General features: G+C 40.2%; 1 protein-coding gene across 1 annotated transcript in view; it reads right to left on the reverse strand.

Annotated features, from left to right (window-relative positions):
- Positions 1–22,028, reverse strand: part of ENAH (enabled homolog (Drosophila)) — a 165,932-nt gene that overhangs the window by 71,193 nt on the left and 72,711 nt on the right. The window contains exon 2 of the mRNA XM_011948938.1: positions 958–1,123. Coding sequence (XP_011804328.1) covers positions 958–1,123 — 166 coding nt within the window. The remainder of the gene's footprint in view (positions 1–957; positions 1,124–22,028) is intronic.

Genomic DNA, 22,028 nt, shown 5'->3' on the forward strand with positions numbered 1-22,028 from the left:
ACCAGTTTCACAGCCCAACCTCTCACAGGCCCACAGTCCCTATATGCATACATGACAAATCTTACCAATCCATAATCAGCATCCTAAAACACAGGGCTAATGCAGCATCTGTTTACACCATGCTACCACGCAATGTAGGGGGAACCTAGGAACCTACCTTTCTTTGTAAGAGCTCAGCTGGGCAATGAAGAAGAAAATTTGTTACACTCTTTCTGCATGTGTAGCAGGATGATTTTTAAAGTCAGTTGATTCCAACATCTTTGGTAAATATTTTTTCCAAAAGTATTTTGTAAATCTACTCTTTATAAAAGTTCTTACTATTAGTATATAGTTAATGCTAGTAAGACTTTATCTGCCTTTTCCTCTACTGCTCTTGATCTGTTAAGGCCCAAGAAATCAAGTAATCAGATAATCCAGCTACTTTCTAGGAAATCCGGAGCAAGGAATTAGTAAAAGCTTAGCTGTCGCCCCAGACATGAACTGCAAAAGTCGAACTATTCCAGCAACCTCAATACCTACTATTTTTCTATAACATGTGAATTTAACAGTATTTTCTGAAACTATCTATACTTTCAATTCCCTCCTCTAACCCCATACCCCAAACTTTGCAGGAAACGAATTCCATAAACATACAATCTGCCACTTAAGTAGAGTTTTGTTTCTGTTTGTCTTTATTTTGCTTTAGATTTCAAAAACTAACTAATTGAAGGCCAGAAAATCTAATGAAAATTCATCATAAAAAAACTTGTACTTCTACTTTTGTACAATTTTTTCTAAATCGTTGTTTAAGTTCAGGCTTCATAAAAGGTAGAAAGGGTGGAGAGACAATTTTATATGCAGTTTTTCCCAGAGAGACTATTTTGCTTAAGAGTTTTAAAACTACTTTATTTTACGGAATATACCAAGTCCTTTTGTAATACTAAATCATTTTTAACAAGAATTGTAGTAAAGCCTTACCTGATGGTCCTGAATCTTCCTGCCCACCACTCTGAATGTGTTGTTGCCTGTATGGTGATAGATATGAACTCTGCTGAACCCAGTTGAGCCACCAGCTGGCACCCACTTCTTATTGGCATCATCATAAACCATCACAGCAGCTCTTGCCTGACAGATACTCTGTTCACTGTAAAAATAAAATAAGATATTCAAACTTACAATATTAAATATGCTAAGTGTTCCACATAGCCACATAAACCTAGGAATCAATCAACAATCCGTGCTGTTACTGGGTGCTGGAAACAACAATGGACAAGACAGAGGCTTCCTACCTTTATGCGTAGAGTCTAATGGTGAAGACAAACCAAAAAAAAAATAAAGTATGATTAAAAGACCAAAAGGAGAGCAGGATCCATGAAGAACACTTAGATAAGCAACACAACAAATGGTTTCTTCTAAATTTGAGTATCTAATTCATTCACTAAACTGAATATATTATGTTGGTTCAAAAATAATTGCACTTTTTGCTATTTTAATGGCAAAAACTGCAATTACTTCTGCACCAACCTAATACAAGTGTAAATTAATCATCTGCTTAATTGCATACATGTTTAGTATATTGATGACCTGTCTGTGATAACACCTTCTTAACCAAGAAAATTATTTTTATTCCGAGCTTGCCTTAAAGTCTGTAACAAAGTCTGATAATCAACCATCTGCCCCTTGAGACATGGAGTGGCCGTTAACAACCAATGGATGGCAGTGTAACTAAATTCCTCATTCCCTTTGGGCAAGATAACATCCTATGCTTCCAATTTCTTCATTTAAAAATGAAAATGTAAAATGAGGTAATTTCTAAAGACCCCACTAGATTTTAAATTCTAGCCTCCACAGATAAATATTAAAGGGGAAAAGGCCAATTATTAAACATTAGCTTCATCTATCTCAATTATTTGTTACCAAGTGAGACTGAGATACACAAATAAATAAAACAGAGACGCCGGGCACGGTGGCTCAATGCCTGTAATCCCAGCACTTTGGGAAGTCAAGGTGGGAGAATAACCTGAGGCCAGGAGTTCAAAACCAGCCTGGGCAATATATCAAGACTCCATCTCTATATTTAAAATAAAATATAAAGATAATCTCAATTTCATCTTAAGCAATGGGTTCATCTTTCAACTATTCTAGGGTATTAGAATAGGTACATCAACTCTATGCTATTAACCCAATTAAAATAACTCAACCTCAATACAGACAAACCTTCTGATAACTCCTGATGACTTAACAGTCGTTAATGGAAATCCTCTGAAGCAGCTCATGCAACCATATCCTTCACAAAAGCACTGCTTATTCTACCAATTTTATCTCAAAAATTTTAAACAATAAATCATGTGGGTTCTTTCCTAAAAATTATCAGAAACAGAAAGTCTTCCTCACACTCTCCCCTCTTACTCGTGCATCTGCCCCACCTCTTAACCCATCCAAGAGGGATAATGAAATGCAACTTTGCAGGAGTTGGGGTGTGTTTTATTCTTGTCCTTGGTGACAGAAGATCACTGAAGGCCTAAAGAGGTCACAGCACCGAGTAATAAAACTGCTTCAGAACAACAGGGTTATAATTATTTGTAATTTTCCATTAGAAAAATGTTTACAAAAACTAACTTGTAACAGTATTTGTGCAGCAAACCCACGGTAATGTCTAAATTTTTATGCTGTACTGACATTTTTGGTAAAATACTTATGGGAATAAAAACAAGCCAATGACTAAAACTTGAATTATTTTTAAAAGATGGATTAAAGGACATTTGTCAGTAGCAGTTGAAAAATCTCTCCCATCATTCACAACAGAAATATTTTTTATGTGATGACATTTACATAATCCTATGGAAAGTTTACATGAAACAAGCTAAGGCAAAGTGCCTCTTATAGCTTACAATTCAATCAACAAATTTACTGCTAAATGTAAATAACAATTCAATAAACAAATCTAGAATAATACAGGATAGTATTTTCCAGTTTTCAAATAATATTTTTACAGTTACATTCTTTCCAAGATTCCCAAGATTCCCAAGAAATAATGTCTTGGGGTGTGGGGGGCTGCGGGAGGGACAGCCTTAGGAGAAATACCTAATGTAAATGACGAGCTGATGGGTGCAGCAAACCAACATGGCACATGTATACCTATGTAACAAACCTGCACGTTGTGCACATGTACCCTAGAACTTAAAGTATAATAAAAAAAAGTAAAATAAAATAATGTCTCTTTAAGAAGTGTCAGTAAGATCGTATAAGGAATACCTCGTTTTGTAAATAGGTCACTTCATGCTTCAAAAAACATTTTTAAGTATAAGAAATCTAAAACACGAAAAGTTAGCTTTAATGGCGCAAAGTTTTCCTCTACTTTTTTTCTCCAAATGAACCTATCCAAGTAGCAAAGAAAAGTCAAAAATGCAAAAAAGTAATTGGTTTTCTGATGAAGATGAAAAGAAGTCTTCAAAATGAAATGTTAAACATTTCCAATTCAGAATAAGGAGAAGAAAAAATAAGCTATGGGTAAGAGCCGAGGTGTTACTGGAGAGGTAGTAATAGCCATGTGGGTATGTAGCACACTGTGAAAGGATTGGCTAAACCCAAGTAACTGTGCAGTCCTAGAAGATATCAGGCACTGGCGGGGCACAGTGGTTCACACCTGTAATCCCAGCGTTCTGGGAGGCCAAGGCAGGTGGATCATCTGCGTTCAGGAATTTAAGACCAGCCTGGCCAACATGGGGAAACCCTGTCTCTACTAAAAATACAAAAATTTGCTGGGTGTGATGGCAAGCACCTGTAATCCCAGTTACTCGGGAGGCTGAAGCAGGAGAATCATGATCACGCCACTGCACTCTAGCCTGGGCGACAGAGCAAGCTCCATTTAAAAAAAAAAGACATTAGGCACTCAGAGAAGCCACATCAAGGCCCAGCCAGGAAGAGATGGCACTGCCTGCTGGGGTTTAGTGACAAATGCAACTCAGTCCTCTTATTCCTTTCCACAGCATCTGAGGACCTCTTCTCACTAGAGACATCCTGTCGTATAATAAAAATACAGCTGACCATTGAACAACATGGGAACTGCGCAGGTCCCCTTATACACAGATTTTTTTTTCCAGTGTGTTTTTCAGTATTTTTTCCAGTGTTACACTGGAAAAACTGTGCCTGCCTTCCCTTTCACCTCCTTTACCTCTCCCACTTACCCTTCCTAAGACAGCAAGGCCAAGCCCTCCTCTTCCTGCCCCTCCTCAGCCTGCTCAATACGAAGACAAGGATGAAGATCTCTATAATGATTCATGTCCACCTCATGAATAGTAAATATATTTTCTCCTTCTTGTGATTTTTTAATCTTTTTTAAATAACATGTTCTTTTCTCTAGATTACTAGAGAAAAGTAATCTAGAGATTACTTTACAGGCTCATGCCTGTAATCCTAGCACTTTGGGAGGCCGAGGCAGGCAAATCACCTGAAGTGAAGAGTTGGAGACCAGCCTGACCAACACGGAGAAACCCCATCTCTACCAAAAATGCAAAAAAAAATTAGCCAGGTGTGGTGGCGGGAGGCTGTAATCCCAGCTACTTGGGAGGCTGAGGCAGGAGAATCGCTTGAACCTGGGAGGCAGAGGTTACAGTGAGCTAAGATCGCGCCATTGCACTCCAGCCTAGGCAACAAGAGCGAAACTCTGTCTCAAAAAGAATATGGTATAAAACACATATAACATAACAAAATATGTGTTGATCAACTGTTTATGGATATCTATAAAGCTTCTACTCAACAGTAAGCTATTGGTAGTTAAGTTTTTGGGGATTCAAAAGTTGCACTTGGGCCGGGCACAGTGGCTCATGCCTGTAATCCCAGCACTCTGGGAGGCCAAGGCGGGCAGATCATTTGAGGTCAGGAGACCAGCCTGGCCAACATGGTGAAACTGCATCTCTACTAAAAATACAAAAATTAGCCCAGCATGGTGGCGTGCACCTGTGGTCCCAGCTACTTGGGTGGCTGAAGCACAAGAATTGCTTGAACCCGGGAGGAGGAGGTTGCAATGAGCTGAGATCGCGCCGCTACACTCCAGCCTGGGTGACAGAGTGAGAGTCTGTCTCAAAAAAAAGTTGTACTTGGGTGCCAGAGTCCCTAACCTCCTCCACCCCTCTACTCGCCTTTTTTAACTCTACTGCTCAAGGGTCAACTGTATTTGGTCTGGGGTCCTCAGTTCCTAGTACAGGGCTCCTCAAAGTGTCTTTGGTATACTAATGAGATGATTCTTGGCTGAGGGGCTTCTAGGTGGCTTCAGATGGGGCCAAGTGGCCAGCAATATCATGGCATGACTGGAAAGCTGGAACTCAGGCCCACACTTCCCACCCCATTACCTCCCCCTGCCAACAACTGGGGAAGGGAGACGGACTAGAGATGGAGTTCAATCACAATGGACAATGATTTCATCGATCATGCCTATGTAATGAAACTTCCATAAAAACCCTGAATGACAGGGTCAGAGGGCTTCCGGATTGATCAACATATGAAGGTGCTGTGAGAGTCTCACACTTGGAAAGGGCAGGAAAAGACTCAACCCCCACACCCTCACATCTTGCCCTATGCCTCTCTTCCATTTGGCTATTCCTAAATTATATCCTTTATAATAAATGGTAATAGTGAAGTGCTTTCCTGAGTTCTGGGAATCATTCTAGCAAATTATCAAATGTGGGTTGGGTGGTTTCAGGAACCTCAGTATTTGCAGTTGGCTAAGCAGATGTGGGTAGCCTGGGCACTCCATTTGCAGCTGGTATCTGAAGCAGGAGCAGCCTTATGGAACTAAGCCCTTAACCTGTGGGGTCTATGTTAACTCTGCATAGTGTCAGAGTGAACTGAATTGTTGGACACCCAGCTGGTGAAGGAGAAGAGACTGTTGAAGTAAGGAAAAAAGCCACTCACACACTAACTCCAATTACAGGTGTGATGCACAAAATAAATTAGCGGTAAGCAGTTTTAGACTTCATGGAGCCATGAATATGAAAAGCAGAGTAGATAAATCAATACAGAACTGGCTGCCAATATTTTGCCCTACTTGCCAGGTATGCGATGGGGCAGTGGTGGGGACCAACATAACTTATTTAAAATGATATTTCTGGAATCTAAAAATAGGAATATTTCAAAACAAAGACAAATCATTAAATGTAATAACATGAGCTTTCTAGACAATTCCCTCTATTATCTGTAGATTTTTTTCCCCTCATTTCTCCCTGGACCAGTGAAATGCTTAGCCAAGGGCCTGCTTTAAAATATGGCTGGCCTTAGCCACAAGGGACAGTATTGCTGCATGGACACTGGTGAACAAACAATAGAGCAATGCATCATTTTACTACCATCCTATCTGCATCATGACAAGCCTCAAAATGAATACCCGGTCAAAGTCTTCAAGATTCTGAGTCAGTGAAGCAACTACGCAAAAGATTAAATTAGTAAATTACAAGCGGTACTTTTGTGAAGATTAGGCACTAAATTAGTTATAAACAAAAACTTCACTTTGTGACCCAATGCAATTGGTATATATAGTTAATTATACTTCATCTTCTGATGTTAATTTTGGTATTTTAAAATAAAATACGGCATTAAAAGGCTAGAAACAGCTCGTTTAACAGAGGGGAAAAAAAGGTCTAAAAACCAAGACACCAAATTACAATTTTGTGGTTTTGTCAGGTAGTTCATTTCTGAATATAGTTAAGTCGACTGAGCAGGTATATGTGATGAGAACGCTTGCCAAGTTCTATTCTCGTAGGTACCAGTGAATGAAGCAGTTCCTGGTACTTAAGCAGACTAAGGATTGCTAGGCTAGTCTTGTATATACTATTTACTGAGATCGCAGTAAAACCAAGTTGTTAACAAGTATCAATTTTTCAAAGATATCACTTATTAATCATTACTTGTCAAAGAAAGCACGAATATGACAGTACGTAGCACAAAGTAGGCACTCTTCAAATGCTTTTTCAGCACATACTGTAATCTAACAAAATCCTACTCATCAAGACCTGGATCAAATACTATTCCTCTTATTAATTCTTTCTGGGGTTCCCAAAGCCAGAACTAATTGCTCCTTCCTCTGAGTTATCAGAATATTCATTAATCTCTCAACAACCAAGATTCTCTGAGGAGGCAAGATTTAAGCCATGGGAAGGACTTGAGTTTTACTCCAAGTGTATACTGGGAAGCCACTGAAGGGCTTTAAGCAGAACATGACCTACATTTTAAACATAACTGTACCTACTATGTAGAGAAAGAATTCAAGAAAGTGGAAGCAAAATCAAAACAGAAGCATAAATACCAGACTAGAAAAAAAGGAGGGAGAGGAAAGTACTAGGGATGTATGTTGTAAGTACAACAGAAAGGATCTGTAGATAGACAGGATGCAAAGGAGGAAGCAATCAAAAGGAGGAAAAAAAATTATGGATGTACCTAGTATTTTAATGATACTCCCAGTTAGTATGTGATAAGCTGTAAAGTATTAAAATGTACCACCACTGAAAGTGATGACCCAACTCATTTATTTAGAAACATGTCGGACGGGCGCAGTGGCTCAAGCCTGTAATCCCAGCACTTTGGGAGGCCGAGGCGGGCGGATCACGAGATCAGGAGATCGAGACCATCCTGGCTAACCCGGTGAAACCCCGTCTCTACCAAAAACACAAAAAATTAGCCGGGCATTGTGGCAGGCGCCTGTAGTCCCAGCTACTCGGCAGGAGAATGGAGTGAACCCGGGAGGTGGAGGTTGCAGTGAGTCGAGATCGCACCACTGCATTCCAGCCTGGGCAACAGATATAGGCTCCGTCTCAAAAAAAAAAAAAAAGAAAGAAAGAAACATGTCTTCATCACCTTTGAAAATGGAAAATATGTCATTCCTTCTTGAATCCCCTATGTGCAGCACAGAGTCTAGTCTGTAGTGAGTTATCAACATGTGCACAATAAGCTACTATACTATTAGCCTCTTAAAAGAATGTATCCTGAAGAAAGAGAATTAGCATCACATCTGTTATGATACTGAGTCATTCTATGAACTAAGATGTCATTTATTCAGAAGACAAAATATTAAGAAATGACACCAAAAACTTTGGAATTTTAAAGACAGGATTTCCATCTTATTATCTGATGTCAATTTACTGGGTTAAGTCTACAATATTAGAACATTTCAAACATTAAAGAGGCTCAGAGTAAACACAACTGTGTTAGGTTTCAACTCAATTCCACAAATATTGTTCACATTTATAACACAGGTACTGGCATATAGTAAAAGTAAGACCATCTCAGTTAGAAAAGATTGTGGGCCGGGTGCGGTGGCTCACACCTGTAATCCCAGCACATTGGGAGGCTGAGGCGGGTGGATCACCTGAGGTCAGGATTTCGAGACCAGCCTGGCCAACATGGCAAAACCCCGTCTCTACTAAAAACATAAAAAATTAGCCAGGTGTGGTACCTTGTGCCTGCAGTCCCAGCTACTTGGGAGGCTGAGTACATGAGATTTGCTTGAACCCGGGAGGCAGAGGTTGCAGTGAGCCGACAGTATGCCACTGCACTCCAGCCTGGGTGACAGAGTGAGACTCTGTCTCCAAAAAAAAATAAAAAATAAAAAAATGAAGATTGTGCATTCAGATAGGAATAAAAAACAGTTTCCCCAAATAGGAAAGTGAACAATAAATAGCATGTGCTATATATTGTGTTAAGCACTAGATTAGCCTTTTCCTAGACCATAGCACCAACACCACCACTCTGAAATCACCATCCTACAAATAAATGGAGGGATCACTCCAGAATCCTCCATGACCCTCACTGCTCCACACACACAGTCACCAAGGCCTGTCAACTATATTTCCAAAAGACTCCTACAATGCATCAGTATCCTTTGTTCACAATGCTCAAAAGCTTTAATTTGGGCCCTCCCTAGTTCCTCAACTGGATTATTTCAGTAATCTCCTTACTTGTATCTCTCATTGCAATCTTATTCTCCCCTCCCAATGCTTCCAGAGGGAAATTTTTACAAATAAAATCTGATCATGCCACTCTTCTGGTTAAGATACCTCAAAGATTCATTTCAGGATAAACTCTGGCTTCACAGCATCACATACAGGGTCCACTATAATTGGGCCTCTGTCTTCCTCAACATTTATTCTTTCTTTAAAATACTTATTAAGCATGTAATGTGTGCCAGACATTATTCTACCATCCTAGTGCTGGGAGCACATTGGTGTTCAAAATAGTTCAACACTACAGCAATAACATGCCTTCCCCTCTTCCTGACCTATCTGCCCCATTTTCATCTTCCCAGATACCTTCTAATTCTGACCTGTCCTTGAGAATTCAGAAAATCACCTCTTCTTGAAAGCTTTTACACTCCCCTAAAACAAGAACTTATTTCCTGTGCTCTCACAATATATTGTGCACATCATCTCCACCAGTATCAGATGTTAAACCCATGAAGGACTAGCACTGTATTTCTCCTAATTAAAGATTTGTGAGAGAAGTGGCCCGAAAAGTGGTGAGAGATACTAAGTATAAAAAGCAAAAATCTGTAAACTTAGAGTAAGAGCCCTGAAATATGACAGTGGAAGCTTCCTTTTCTGACCTCCAATGCCCAAATGGACAATCTCTCCACTCCTCCCCTTCCCCCATCCACAAACCATACCACTAGCACTCTAAATGCTCAGAGCTCAACTCATCACTCTGTACTGTTCTGCTCCCAGAGGTTAGACTGTGCTTGAGAATCAGCTGTGCGGCCTGGGCAACATAGCAAGACTCCCACCTCTACAGAAATGAAAAATTTAAAAAATCAGCTAGGCACAGTGGCACATGCCTGTAGTCTTAGCTAGTTGGGAGGTTGAGGTGGGAAGATCACTTGAGCCAGGAGTTCAAGACCACAGTGAGTCATGATCATGTCACTGCACTCTAGCCTGGGTGACAGAGCGAGACTGTCTCAAAAAAACAAAACAAAACAAAAAAACCCAAAAAACAAACAAAAAGAATCAGCTGTGTTTGTGACCAAATGTATTCATTGTAATTGTACTTGTAAGTCTGCAATCTAAATATTATATAAATTGATATGATGTGAGTATACAGAAATACTATAAAAATTAAGTTAAATGTTTTGAAAAGTCTTTATCAAGGTAGGTCACTAAAAGGATCATACAAGTCTAGCAGAATTCTATATTCAGAATGCTTTGCATATGTCTAAGTTCTCTCTCCACTTCAAAGAAACCAAAGCTGAAACATCATTATCTGCTGGGACATGCTTTAGGAAGAAAAACAATATAGAGTTCTCATCACCAGACTAACACTAAAGAAAAAGCTTTACAGCAAAAGACTAAAGAATTAATTAATACATACGATATAACAGAGACTAGAGCATTTAAAGAGTGAGAGACACAACAGGAGCAAGCACACAGAGGGACAGCCATATGAACAGGCAGCAAGAGGGTGGCCATCTGCAAGCCAAGGAGAGAGGCCTCAGAGGAAACCAGCCCTACCAGCACATCAATCTCAGACTTCCAGCCTTCAGAGTTGTGAGAAAATAAATTTCCGGGCCAGACACAGTGGCTCACACCTGTAATCCCAGCACTTTGGGAGGCTGAGGCAGGTGGACTGCTTGAGCCCAGGAGCTCAAGACAAGGCTGGGCAACATAGCAAAACCCCATTCTCTACAAAAAATACAAAACTTAGGTGGCCAGGGTGGCAGGCACCTGTGGTCCCAGCTATTCAGGAGGCTGAGGTGGGAGGATCACTGAAGTCTTGAGCCAAGATTGTGCCACTGCACTCCAACCTGGATGACAGCATTAAGACCCTATCTCAAAAAAATTAAAAAATAAATTTAAAAATCTGCTTAAGTTTCCAAAAATAAATGAAAAATAAATATTTAAAGTTATATGTCATTTTTAAGGATACCAAACTTTATTTCAATTAACCAACCACTATCACCATTAGACCAAATTAGAGACTTATCTCCTTTGCCATTCCATTAAAAAAAGAAAGAAAACAAATCTTGCTAAGAATCGGGGGAAAAAATCTGCTTGCTAGTTACAATTAGGTTCTGCCACAATGGCTGAGAGATTGAGGAATACAACAAAAACACTCTGAATGCCACTGACAATCAGCAGATGCAAATAACAGCAGCCTACAAAGTTATTTTCTGCAAGGCAAGAAAACCATCTGGAATGCAGCAGTACCAAATATGCAGAAAGGCAAAACTTCCTTAAAGACCACATTAATATTTCACTCATCTTTCTGAGAAATAGAATAATAAATAAAAGGTAAAAATATCAATATGGCACTATTAAACTCTTTGTCCTACAACATCTATATTCATGTGCAAAGTACAAATGCAGTCTAGTATAATGGATCCAGATTCACCAAAGAAAATGATCAGTCTAAATGATCATCGAAAGCAAGATGGCATGATTTAAAAGAAAACATTTCAGCAAATCTATTGGGTCATTCTGCAGGATGAAAAAAATCAAAGTTGGGAAAAATGTTAAGGTTAAATACAATAATACGTAGAAAAAGTATTTTAGAGAATGTACCTACCACATGTAGTCATGTGTGCTTAGGAGTAATCTTTTTTCAATAGGGAGTAATCTTTCAGGGAGTAATCTTTTCTCAATAATTCTTATGGTACTATTTGACTTCAATCATGAGTTCCTCTTACTTAAGTGACTCAGGCGATAAAAAAGAACCTGTCCCTATCTACAACATACCTGGAAACAGAGAATAACACAGACAATGAGAATGCACAATTTCCATATTCTTAGAACTACAAGAGACATAGAGAAACTTGTAAAACTTATAAAAGCTCTGGAGACAGAAAAAAATAAAAAGAAACATTAACAGGCTGGGTACAGTGGCTCAGGCCTGTAATCCCAGCACTTTGAGAAGCCAAGGCAGGAAGATGACTTGAGCCCAGGAGTTAGCAACCAGTCTGGACAAAATAAAGTGAAACTCTCTCTCCACAAGAAATAAAAAATAAATTAGCCAGGCACAATGGTGTGCACCTGTAGTCCCAGCTACTTGGGAGGCTGAGGTAGAAGGATCACTTCAGCCCAGGAGTTCAAGGTTACAGTGAGCTATTATTGAGCCACTGAATTTTAGCCTGGGCAACCGAGCGAGACACTATCTCTTGAAAAAAGAAGAAAAGGAAGAAATATTAACAAACTAGTAAGATTGAGTATCTAGGATGGGAACCTGCTTTGTGTGTGCAACTCTAGCTGGCCACATAATGATGAAGAGTTGGCCTGCTGCTAAGCAGAACAGAAAAAATTCAAGCAATCCTCTCTTTCTTGTAATATGAAAGACTAATTAACAAAGATAAAGCAAATGTAAAAATTAAAACCAGCTGGGTGCGGTGGCTCATGTCTGTAATCCCAGCACTTTGGGAGGCCGAGGCAGGCAGATCACGAGGTCAGGAGATCAAGAATATCCTGGCTAACATGGTGAAACCCCGTCTCTACCAAAAAAAAATACAAAAGATTAGCCAGGTGTGGTGGCAGGTGCCTGTAGTCCCAGCTACTCAGGAGGCTGAGGCAGGAGAATGGCGTGAACCTGGGAGGCAGAGCTTGCAGTGAGCTGAGATCCGGCCACTGCACTCCAGCCTGTGTGACAGAGCGAGACACTGTCTCAAAACAAAACAAAATAAAACAAAACCACCTGTTCCAGAAGAATGCATTCTACAACTGTCTATAAATATTTCAGAGACTATATTTCAGAGTATTAACTGTAGGCACAAAAAATCCTATCAATTAGGAAAAATGTATCAGTTAATTACTGTCTAATAGAGACTAACTGCTCCCCGGTTAGTCAGTCATAAAGAATCTAAATCTCTTGGTTTATATTATGAAAGACCTAAACCCCAGAGACAATTAAGTGACATAAATAATTACTGAGCCAGTGTTGATACTAATAATACTAATAATAATAGTAAAAAATAAGGATATGTATATAGTACTTACTAAGTGCCATATATGGTTCTATGTGCTTTGCCTTTATTAATTCACTTATCTCTTCAACAACCTTATTTGGTAGGTACCCTTAATATCCCCATTTTACAGATAGGAAATTGAGACACAAGAAGTGAATTAACTTGACTAAAGACATACCGTGGGGAGAGGCAGAAATGGGACTCAAAGCAGCCAGTCTGCTTCCAAGTCTGGACTTGCAACCACTCTACTGAAAAAAGAAAGATTCTGGCCGGGTGCAGTGGCTCAGGCCTGTAACCCCAGCACTTTGGGAGGCTGAGGCGGGCGGATCACGAGGTCAGGAGATGGAGACCATCCTGGCGAACACGGTGAAACCCCGTCTCTACTGAAAATACAAAAAAATTAGCCGGGCATGGTGGCGGGCGCCTGAAGTCCCAGCTTCCAGGGAGGCTGAGGAAGGAGAATGGCGTGAACCCGGGAGGCAGTGGAGCTTGCAGTGAGCTGAGATTGCACCACTGCACTCCAGCCTGGGCAACAGAGCGAGACTCTGTCTCAAAAAAAAAAAAAAAAGAAAGATTCTATCAACTATATTAGTTCCACAAAATTACCTCTTCGTATATTTTCTATTATTTCCACACTGTACTTCATGTTATATTTAATTTGAAGCTAAGAGGAAAGAATTTATTTGCTGAAATTTATGTTCTTTTCAGAAATAATCCAGGTTTATTTTAAAAGATTTCATTACTGAAGATATAATGTTAACCTATAACAAAAACATGTCTAGAATATCAGATTTTTTTAAGGCAGAAAGAAGAAACTTATTTATAAAATTAATACTCCAGGGAAAGTTTCCTTCAAATAGAATCTCAACTTTCTTCAAAGAATTACATGAAAGACAAAATCTGTGGGAAATATTTTAGACATCAAACTATAGATACAGATAGAGATTCACACAGGCATGCACACAGAAACATGAAGAATAGAATAGCAGCTACTGTTCCATGATTTTAAACTACTCCAATTTTGTTACTACACAATGTATGAGTTTAGCACATTACAGGAAGCACATGAACTTTGAAATCTATTAGCCAATTAGAAGAATATGTCTTTCCATCTTTCAAAAAGAACAGGTAAAAAGAAATAATATACTTTCAGTTATAAATATTTTCATCCAAGTCAGTGTAGAAAAATATTGACTAGACAATTAAGATAAAACTTCAACCTAAAACTACAGAAAAAGACCCTTTCAATGTTTAAAGTTTTGTTACGTTCCTTTGAGATGCTTTGCTGTTCTCATGTAAGACATCACATAGCTTCCTAATGATAAACTTTGCTTTTAAAATTTCTCACCCTGCTGTGTGATTCTGGCTCCTACTCTAAGTATACACTGTAAGAAATAAAAATGTGTACCTTCTTCTTCCACACACCCTCAACTCACCAACCAAAAAAAACAGCTATTAATGACCTGCACACCCCCTGGTATTCATGCCCACAGACTTGCCCCTACTGAACAGAGTATGGCAAAAAAATAAAAATAAAATAAATAAAATAAATAAAAATGAAATAAAATAATAATAATAATAAATGGAATGTCACTTCCAAGATTAATTTACAAAATGACTCTGGCTTCCATCTAGATTGCCACCTTATGGAGAGGCCCACACAACAAAGACAATTATCAGGAATAAAATGAAGCCCTCAGTCTAACAGCTGGCATGCAACTAAATCCAACCCATTAATGTGAATGAGCTTAGAAGCAGATCCTCCTCCCGCCGTGATGACTTCAGTTGAGACTGCAGCCTTCCCCAACATCTTGAATGCATTTGTGAAAGACCCTGAGTTAGAGGATCCACCTAAGCCAAACCCAGAATCCTGACGCTCAGAAACCGTGTAATACATATGTGACGTTTTCAGCCACTGCAACTTTTGGTGTAATTTATTGTGTAGCTACAAATAATACACCACCCCTTCACTTCCTCTTGCCTGACCCCAAGAGCTTAAACTACTTAAAAGCCAAGGTTGGGCTGGGTACGGTTCACGCCTGTAATCCCAGAACTTTGGCAGGCCAAGGTGGGTGGATCATTTGAGGTCAGGACTTCGAGACCAGCCTGGTCAACATGGTGAAACCCTGTCTCTACTAAAAATACAAAAATTAGCCAGGCATGGTATCTTGTGCCTGTAATCCCAGTTACTTGGGAGGCTGAAGCAGGAGAACTGCTTAAGCCTGGGAGGTGGAAGTTACAGTGAGCCAACATGGCATCACTGTACTCCAGCCTGGGCAACAGAGCGAGACTCCTTCCCCCAGAAAAAAAAAAAAAAACAAAGCCAAGACTATCTGAGATTTCATAAGCTCCATGACTTTTAGCACACATATAGGCACATAGGGCTCAGATTCTTTGTCTGGCCACCCATCTTTTTTTAATTGGACTTGTAATTTTCAAAGATCAATTCCCAGTGCACCAGCAAACCTAAACCATCATTCACAGCATTAGAGTTCACAAAAAGTATAGACACCTAGAAATGGTCACAGAAAAAAAAAAAATGTGGGAAAATACTTCACTTGGCAACACATACTTCCCTATCTTAGTAAATTCTCCCATTAACAAGAAACTTTTCTCAGTAACTGAATAGATTATTTCACCTATTTCCTGTAATTCTTCTTTTCCTCACATTATTTTCATGAAGTTATATGGCAAAGCCTCTCAAAATACTTTCCAAGCACCATAGAGTTAAAAATACCAAGTGTGGCTAATTTCAGCTATAATAAAGGCACCAGACAGAGCCAAGTTAGGACAAGATGTGGAAATAAAAATGGGGGATGAAAGATGGGGTGGGGGTGGAGGGTGGAGGGTGAGCCACACTGTTTTTATATTTTCACTTTGCAAAGTTATTACTTTCAATGAATGAATAGTGTGTCAGCAAAAAACAAGTACCATATGAGACCAAGAAAGAAAACCTGAAGCAGAATACTATAGAATCTCAATCTGTTTTTCTCAAAATGTAAGCAGGGAGGGTTCTGCTTCTGGCCAAGTAATGGCCACCTTTCCAAATGACCCTCCCACAGATAAAACTATAAACTCTGGATTAAAATTTAAAAACAATTTTTTTTTGAGACAAGGTTTCACTCTGTCACACAGGCTGGAGTGCAGTGGCGCTCACTGCAGCCTCTACCTCCTAGGCCCAAGTAATCCTCCCACCTCAGCCTCCCAAGCAGCTGGGACTACAGGCACGCACCACCACACCCAGTTTTTGTTTTTTTTTTTTTAATTTTTGGTAGAGATGGGATCTCCCTATCTTGCCCAGGCTGGTCTCAAACTCCTGAGCTCATGCAATCCTCACCTCTGCATAAAATTTATAGAACAACTATATGAAATGATATGATTTGGATGTGTGTCCCTGCCCAAATGTCATGTCATTGTAATCTCCAATGTTAGAGATGAGGCCTGGTGTGAGGTGACAGGATAATGAGGGTGGTCCTTCATGAATGGTTTAGCAACATCCCCTTGGTGCTATTTCTTTGACAGTAAGTTCTCATGAGATCTGGTTGTCTTCCTCCTCTCTCTCTTGCTCCTGTTCCAGCCACGGGACGTGCCAGCTTCCCCTTTGCCTTCTACCATGATTGTAAGTTTCCTGAGGTCTCCTCAGAGGCCAGCATCATGATTCCTGTAAAGCATCATGATTCCTGTAAAACCATAAGCCAATTAAACATCTGTTCTTTATAAATTACCCAGGCTCAGGTATTTATTTATAGCAGTGAAAGAATGGGCTAATGCAGGAAAGCACTGGAGAACGAGAAGAAGGGAGTCAACTCTTTTCAGAAAGGAATAATATGGGGAGAGTTCTCTGATGTTTACAGCTTTTAGCCTGACAACTGGTCCTGGTCTGTGCTACATACATGGGAGAGCTAAAACTCCAACAGAAACCCCCACAGACTTTCTAGCTTAAAGATAAAAGGATAGAGTTCAGGGCAATCCATAGCTGCTGCAAAATGAGAGGATATTCCTGGGTGGAAAATGAGCTAGTGGGCAGGAAGGAACCCCAAATTCTGTATATAAACTCTGCCTAAATCTCCGGACGATTCCTGATCTACTCATGTGTGGGCCGTTTCCAAGTAACTCAAAGAGCTGAACCAAAATATGACCCACTGCCTAAAAGACAGAATTTGCTGTTTGAGTCCAACCAAGTCATACAGATCTCAGATCTGTGGGACAGTATCATCGGGGCTAACATATTAATATGTGCAAGAGTCTGGGACAACTCCCCGCTCTCCGCAAAAAAGAGCAAACCATCTAAAACATCTAAAAAGCATCTAAAAACAACCACAAGTAGATATATCACAGTTGAAGACGAAGATACTTGAAATGGCTAGAGAAAAATGAAACTTTACATACAGAAGAACAATAAATTGGATGACCACAGACATCCTCATATTATATTGCAGAAACAAAAGAGAGCGGACACAGTAAAACGACGTCTTTAAAGAGCTCAAATACAAAGCTGCCAATCCAGAATTCCACATCCAGAGAAAATATTCTTTAAAAATGAAGGCAAATAAAGATATATTAAGAAAAAAAGAGGCCAGGCGAGGTGGCTCACGCCTGTAATCTCAGCACTCTGGGAGGCCGCAGAGGGCAGATCACCTGAGGTCAGGAATTCAAGACTAGCCTGGCCAACATGGTGAAACCTCGTCTCTACAAAAATACAAAAATTAGTCCGGCATGATGGTGGGTGCCTGTAATCCCAGCTACTTGGGAGGCTGAGGTGGGAGCATCGCTTGAACCCAGGAGGTGGAGTTGCAGTGAGCCAAGATCGTGCCATTGTACTCCAGCCTGGGCAACAGAGCAAGACCCTGTCTCAAAAAAAAAAGAAAGAAAGAAAAGAAAAATAAAAAAAGAAAAGAGAATTATTCAAGTTGAAAGAAAATGGTATCAGATGGACACTCGAATAGTCTGTAAGAAATGAAGAGCATTAGGCTGGGTGCGGGCGCACATGCCTGTAATCCCAGCGCTTTGGGAGGCAGAAGCAGGCGGATCACCTGAGGTCAGGAGTTTGTGACCAGCTTTACATGGTGAAACCCTGTCTCTACTAAATACAAAAAAATAAGCCAGGCATGGTGGCACATGCCTGTAATCTGAGCTACCTGGGAGGCTGAGACAGGAGAAACACTTGTACCTGGGAGGTGGAGGCTGCAGTGAGCTGAGATTGAGCCATTGCACTCCAGCCCAGGCAACAAGAGTGAAACTCCATCTCAAAAAAAAAAAAAAGAAAGAAAAGAAATGAAGAGCATCAAAAATGGTAAATATAGGCCGGGCACAGTGGCTCACACCTGTAATCCCAGCACTTTGGGAGGCCAAGGCAGGCAGATCACTTCAGGCCAGGGGTTCAAGACCAGCCTGGCAAACAAGACAAAACCCCATCTCTACTAAAAATACAAAAATTAGTGAGGCATGGTGGTGCACACCTATAATCCCAGCTATTTGGGAGGCTGAGACACAAGCATCACTTGAACCCGGGAGGTGGGGGTTGCAGTGAGCCAAGATTGTGCCACTGCACACAAGCCTGGGCTACAGGGCAAGACCCTGTTTCAAAAACAAAAAAGGTAAATACAGGGTAAATATAAATTAGATTGTGTTAAGGCAAAACTTGTAACGTTATCTTAAGAAGTTTCAAATTATGCAGAGGATATATTAGACAAACACAGCAAAATAAACTGGGGGGAACAAACCTAGAGAGTTGCAAGATTTCTACGTTTTATGTGAAGTGCTACAACATTAACTCTAAGTAAATCGTAAAAGTGAAAGCAATAGCTAACGGGGAAAGAAAATGCAAAGAGGTATAGCAAAAAAGTCAGTAGAAAAATTAAATAGAATTCTAAAGGTTTTCAATCTATCCCCCAAAAAGGCAGAAAAGGAGTAACAAAGGAGTGAAAACAGAAGGGACAAACAAAATACAAATATTAAAATGGTAGACTGAAGTCCAACCTCTTCATAATTACATTAAATGTTAATGACTAAACACTCTCATTAAAAGGCAGACATTAGATAATAAAGAATCAATTACATGCTGCCCACAGAGATGTACTTTAAATATACAGAAAGCAGGTAGGTTCAAAGTAAATAAACATCGGTAAGCAACAGGATCCTCAAAGTAACATTAAAAAAAAGGGAAAAAGTAAATAAACATTATATGCCATGAAAACAGTATGCATATAGTAATATCAGAATTGATACGTGAGTATCAGATAAAGTAGACTTTTAAGCAGAGGAGCTTTTCAAAATTATAAAACGGTCAATTCATCAGAAATAAGTAACAATCCTGAATGTGCAGCCACCTAATCACCGACTCTAAATACATAAAGCAAAAATTGACAGCATTAAAGGGAAAAAGGGAAAAATCTCAGTACTTTGAGAAGCTGAGGCGGAGTTCCTGACATCTAAGGTCAGGAGTTCAAGACCATCCCGGCCAACACGGTGAAACCATATCTCTACTAAAAATACAAAAATTATCCAGGCAGTAGTGGCATGCGCCTATAATCCCAGCTACTTGGGAGGCTGAGGCAGGAGAATCACTTGAGCCCGAGAGGCAGAGGTTGCAGTGAGCTGAGATCACGCCACTGCACTCCAGTCTGGGCAACAGAGTGCTACCCTATCTCAAAAAAAAAAAAAAAGAGAGAGAAAGAGAAAAAGACATTTTCACAGTATTAGTTGCAAATTTTAACACCCCCTTAAACTGATGAAACTAGACAACAGAAGTACACAAAAAATTTGCAAGCACATAAATGAAGGTTATTAACCACTTTGACTCATTTGATATTTTAAAGACACTATACATAACAACTACAGAACACACAATCATTTCAGGTACACCTATAATCACCAAGATAGATGATATGCTGGGCCATAAAAAAAAATATTCAGTAAATTGGCCAGGTGCAGGGGCTCAAGCCTATAACCCCAGCACTTTGGGAGGCCAAGGCAGGTGAATCACCTGAGATTGGGGGTTCGAGACCAACCTGACGAACATGGAGAAATCCCATCTCTATTAAAAAAATACAAAATTAGTCGGGTGTGGTGGCGGGTGCCTGTAATCCCAGCTACTCGGGAGGCCGAGGCAGGAGAATTGCTTGAACCCGGGAGGCAGAGGTTGCAGTGAGCCAGGATCACGTCACTGCACTCCAGCCTGGGCAACAAGAGTGAAACTCTGTCTTAAAAAAAAAAAAAAAAAATCAACAAATTTTAAATAACTGCAAGCATAGAGAGTATGCTCTCTGATCAAATAGGAATTAAATTCAAAATTAACCATAAGATACCTCAGAATACACGTATGATATTTGGAAAATTTTAAATGCATGCTTAAGTAATCCATGGGTGAAAGAAGAAAACAAGGAAAATTAGGACCAAGCATGGTGGTTCATGCCTGTAGTCTCAGCACTTTGGGAGGACAAGGTGTGAGCATCACTTGAGGACAAGAGTTCAAGACCAGCCTGGGCAACACAGTGAGATGCCATCTCTACAAAAAAATTTAAAAACTAGCTGGGTATGGTGGCATGCACCTGTAGTCCCCGCTACCCAGAAAGCTGAGGTGGGAGAATTGCTTGAGCCCAGGAGGCTGAGGCTGCAGTGAGGCATGTCTGTACCACTGCACTCTAGCCTGGGAGACAGAGTGAGACCCTGTGTAAGAAATAATAATAAATAAGAAAAAAAATCATGAGATGCAGCTAAAGCAGTGATGAATGGGAAATTTATAGTTGTAAATGCATATATGATAAAAGAAAGGCCTAAAGGCAAAGATTTAAGCTTCATTCTTAAGTTAGAAAAGAATGGGCATGGTGGCTCATGCCTGTAAATCTCAGCACCTTGGGAGGTCAAGGTGGAAGAACTGAGCCCAGGAGCTTGAGACCAGCCTGGGCAACAAGGTCAAACTCTCTCTCTATTAAAAAAATTTAAAAATTGTCCAGGCATGGTTGTGTGCACCTGTAGTCCCAGCTACTTGGGAGGATGAGGCGGGAGGATCACCTGAGCCAAGGAACTCAAGGCTGAGGCATAAGAATTGCTTGAACCCGGAAGGCGGAGGCTGCAGTGAGCCGAGGTCGCACCACTGCACTCCAGCCTGGGAGACAGAGTGAGACTATCTCAAAAGACAGACAGACAGACAAGAAAAACAGACAGACAGACAAGAAAGAAAGACAGACAGACAAGAAAGACAGACAAGAAAGAAGGAAGGGAGGAAGGGAGGAAGGGAGGGAAGGAAGAGGAGAAGGAGGGGGAAGAAAAGAAGGAAGAGGAGGGGGAAGGCAAAGGGAAAAGTAGAGGGAAAAGGAAGAAATAAATTGATATATTGAGCTCCTCACAAACAAAACTCCAGGCACATGGTTTCACTAGTGAATTGTGTGAAACAGCTCAGGAAAAAACAGCCCTGATATTACATAAACTCTCAAAAAAAAAAAAAAGAAAACATTTCCAGCTTGATTTATGAGACCAGTGTGATCCCAACATCAAAGCCACACAAAGGTATTACAAATAAAGAAAATTATATTATCCTTCAATAATATACGAAGTTTCTTAACAAAATAGTAACAAAGTTGGCAATATTAAAATACTAACACATCATGACAACGTAGGGTTTATTCCAGGAAGGCAAGGTTGGTTTAACATCTGAAAATCAAGGTAATTCACCATAACAGAATAAAGGAGAAAAACAATGTAATGCAAAACAGGCAGAAAAAGGCCAGGCCCAGTGGCTCACCCGTTATCCCAGCACTTTGGGAAGTCGAGGCAGGCGGACCACTTGAGGTCAGGAGTTAAAGACCAGCCTGTCCAACATGGTGAAACCCTGTCTCTACTAAAAATACAAAAATTAGCCGGGCATGGTGGCACATGCCTGTAGACCCAGCTACTCACTTGGGAGGCTGAAAATCTCAAAAAAAAAAAAAAAGGGGGGGGCAGAAAAAGCAGGATAAAATGCAACATCTGTCTTGACAAAAACTCTCAGAAAAGTAGGAAGAGAAGTGATTTTCCCTAAGGTGATAAAGATCATATGCAAAAATATCTAGAACATCATACTTAATTTTGAAATACTGAACTCTGGCCGGGCGCAGTGGCTCAAGCCTGTAATCCCAGC

This window comes from Colobus angolensis, unplaced genomic scaffold (genome assembly GCF_000951035.1).
Source record: "Colobus angolensis palliatus isolate OR3802 unplaced genomic scaffold, Cang.pa_1.0 Scaffold288, whole genome shotgun sequence".
Taxonomy (NCBI): Eukaryota; Metazoa; Chordata; class Mammalia; order Primates; family Cercopithecidae; genus Colobus; species Colobus angolensis.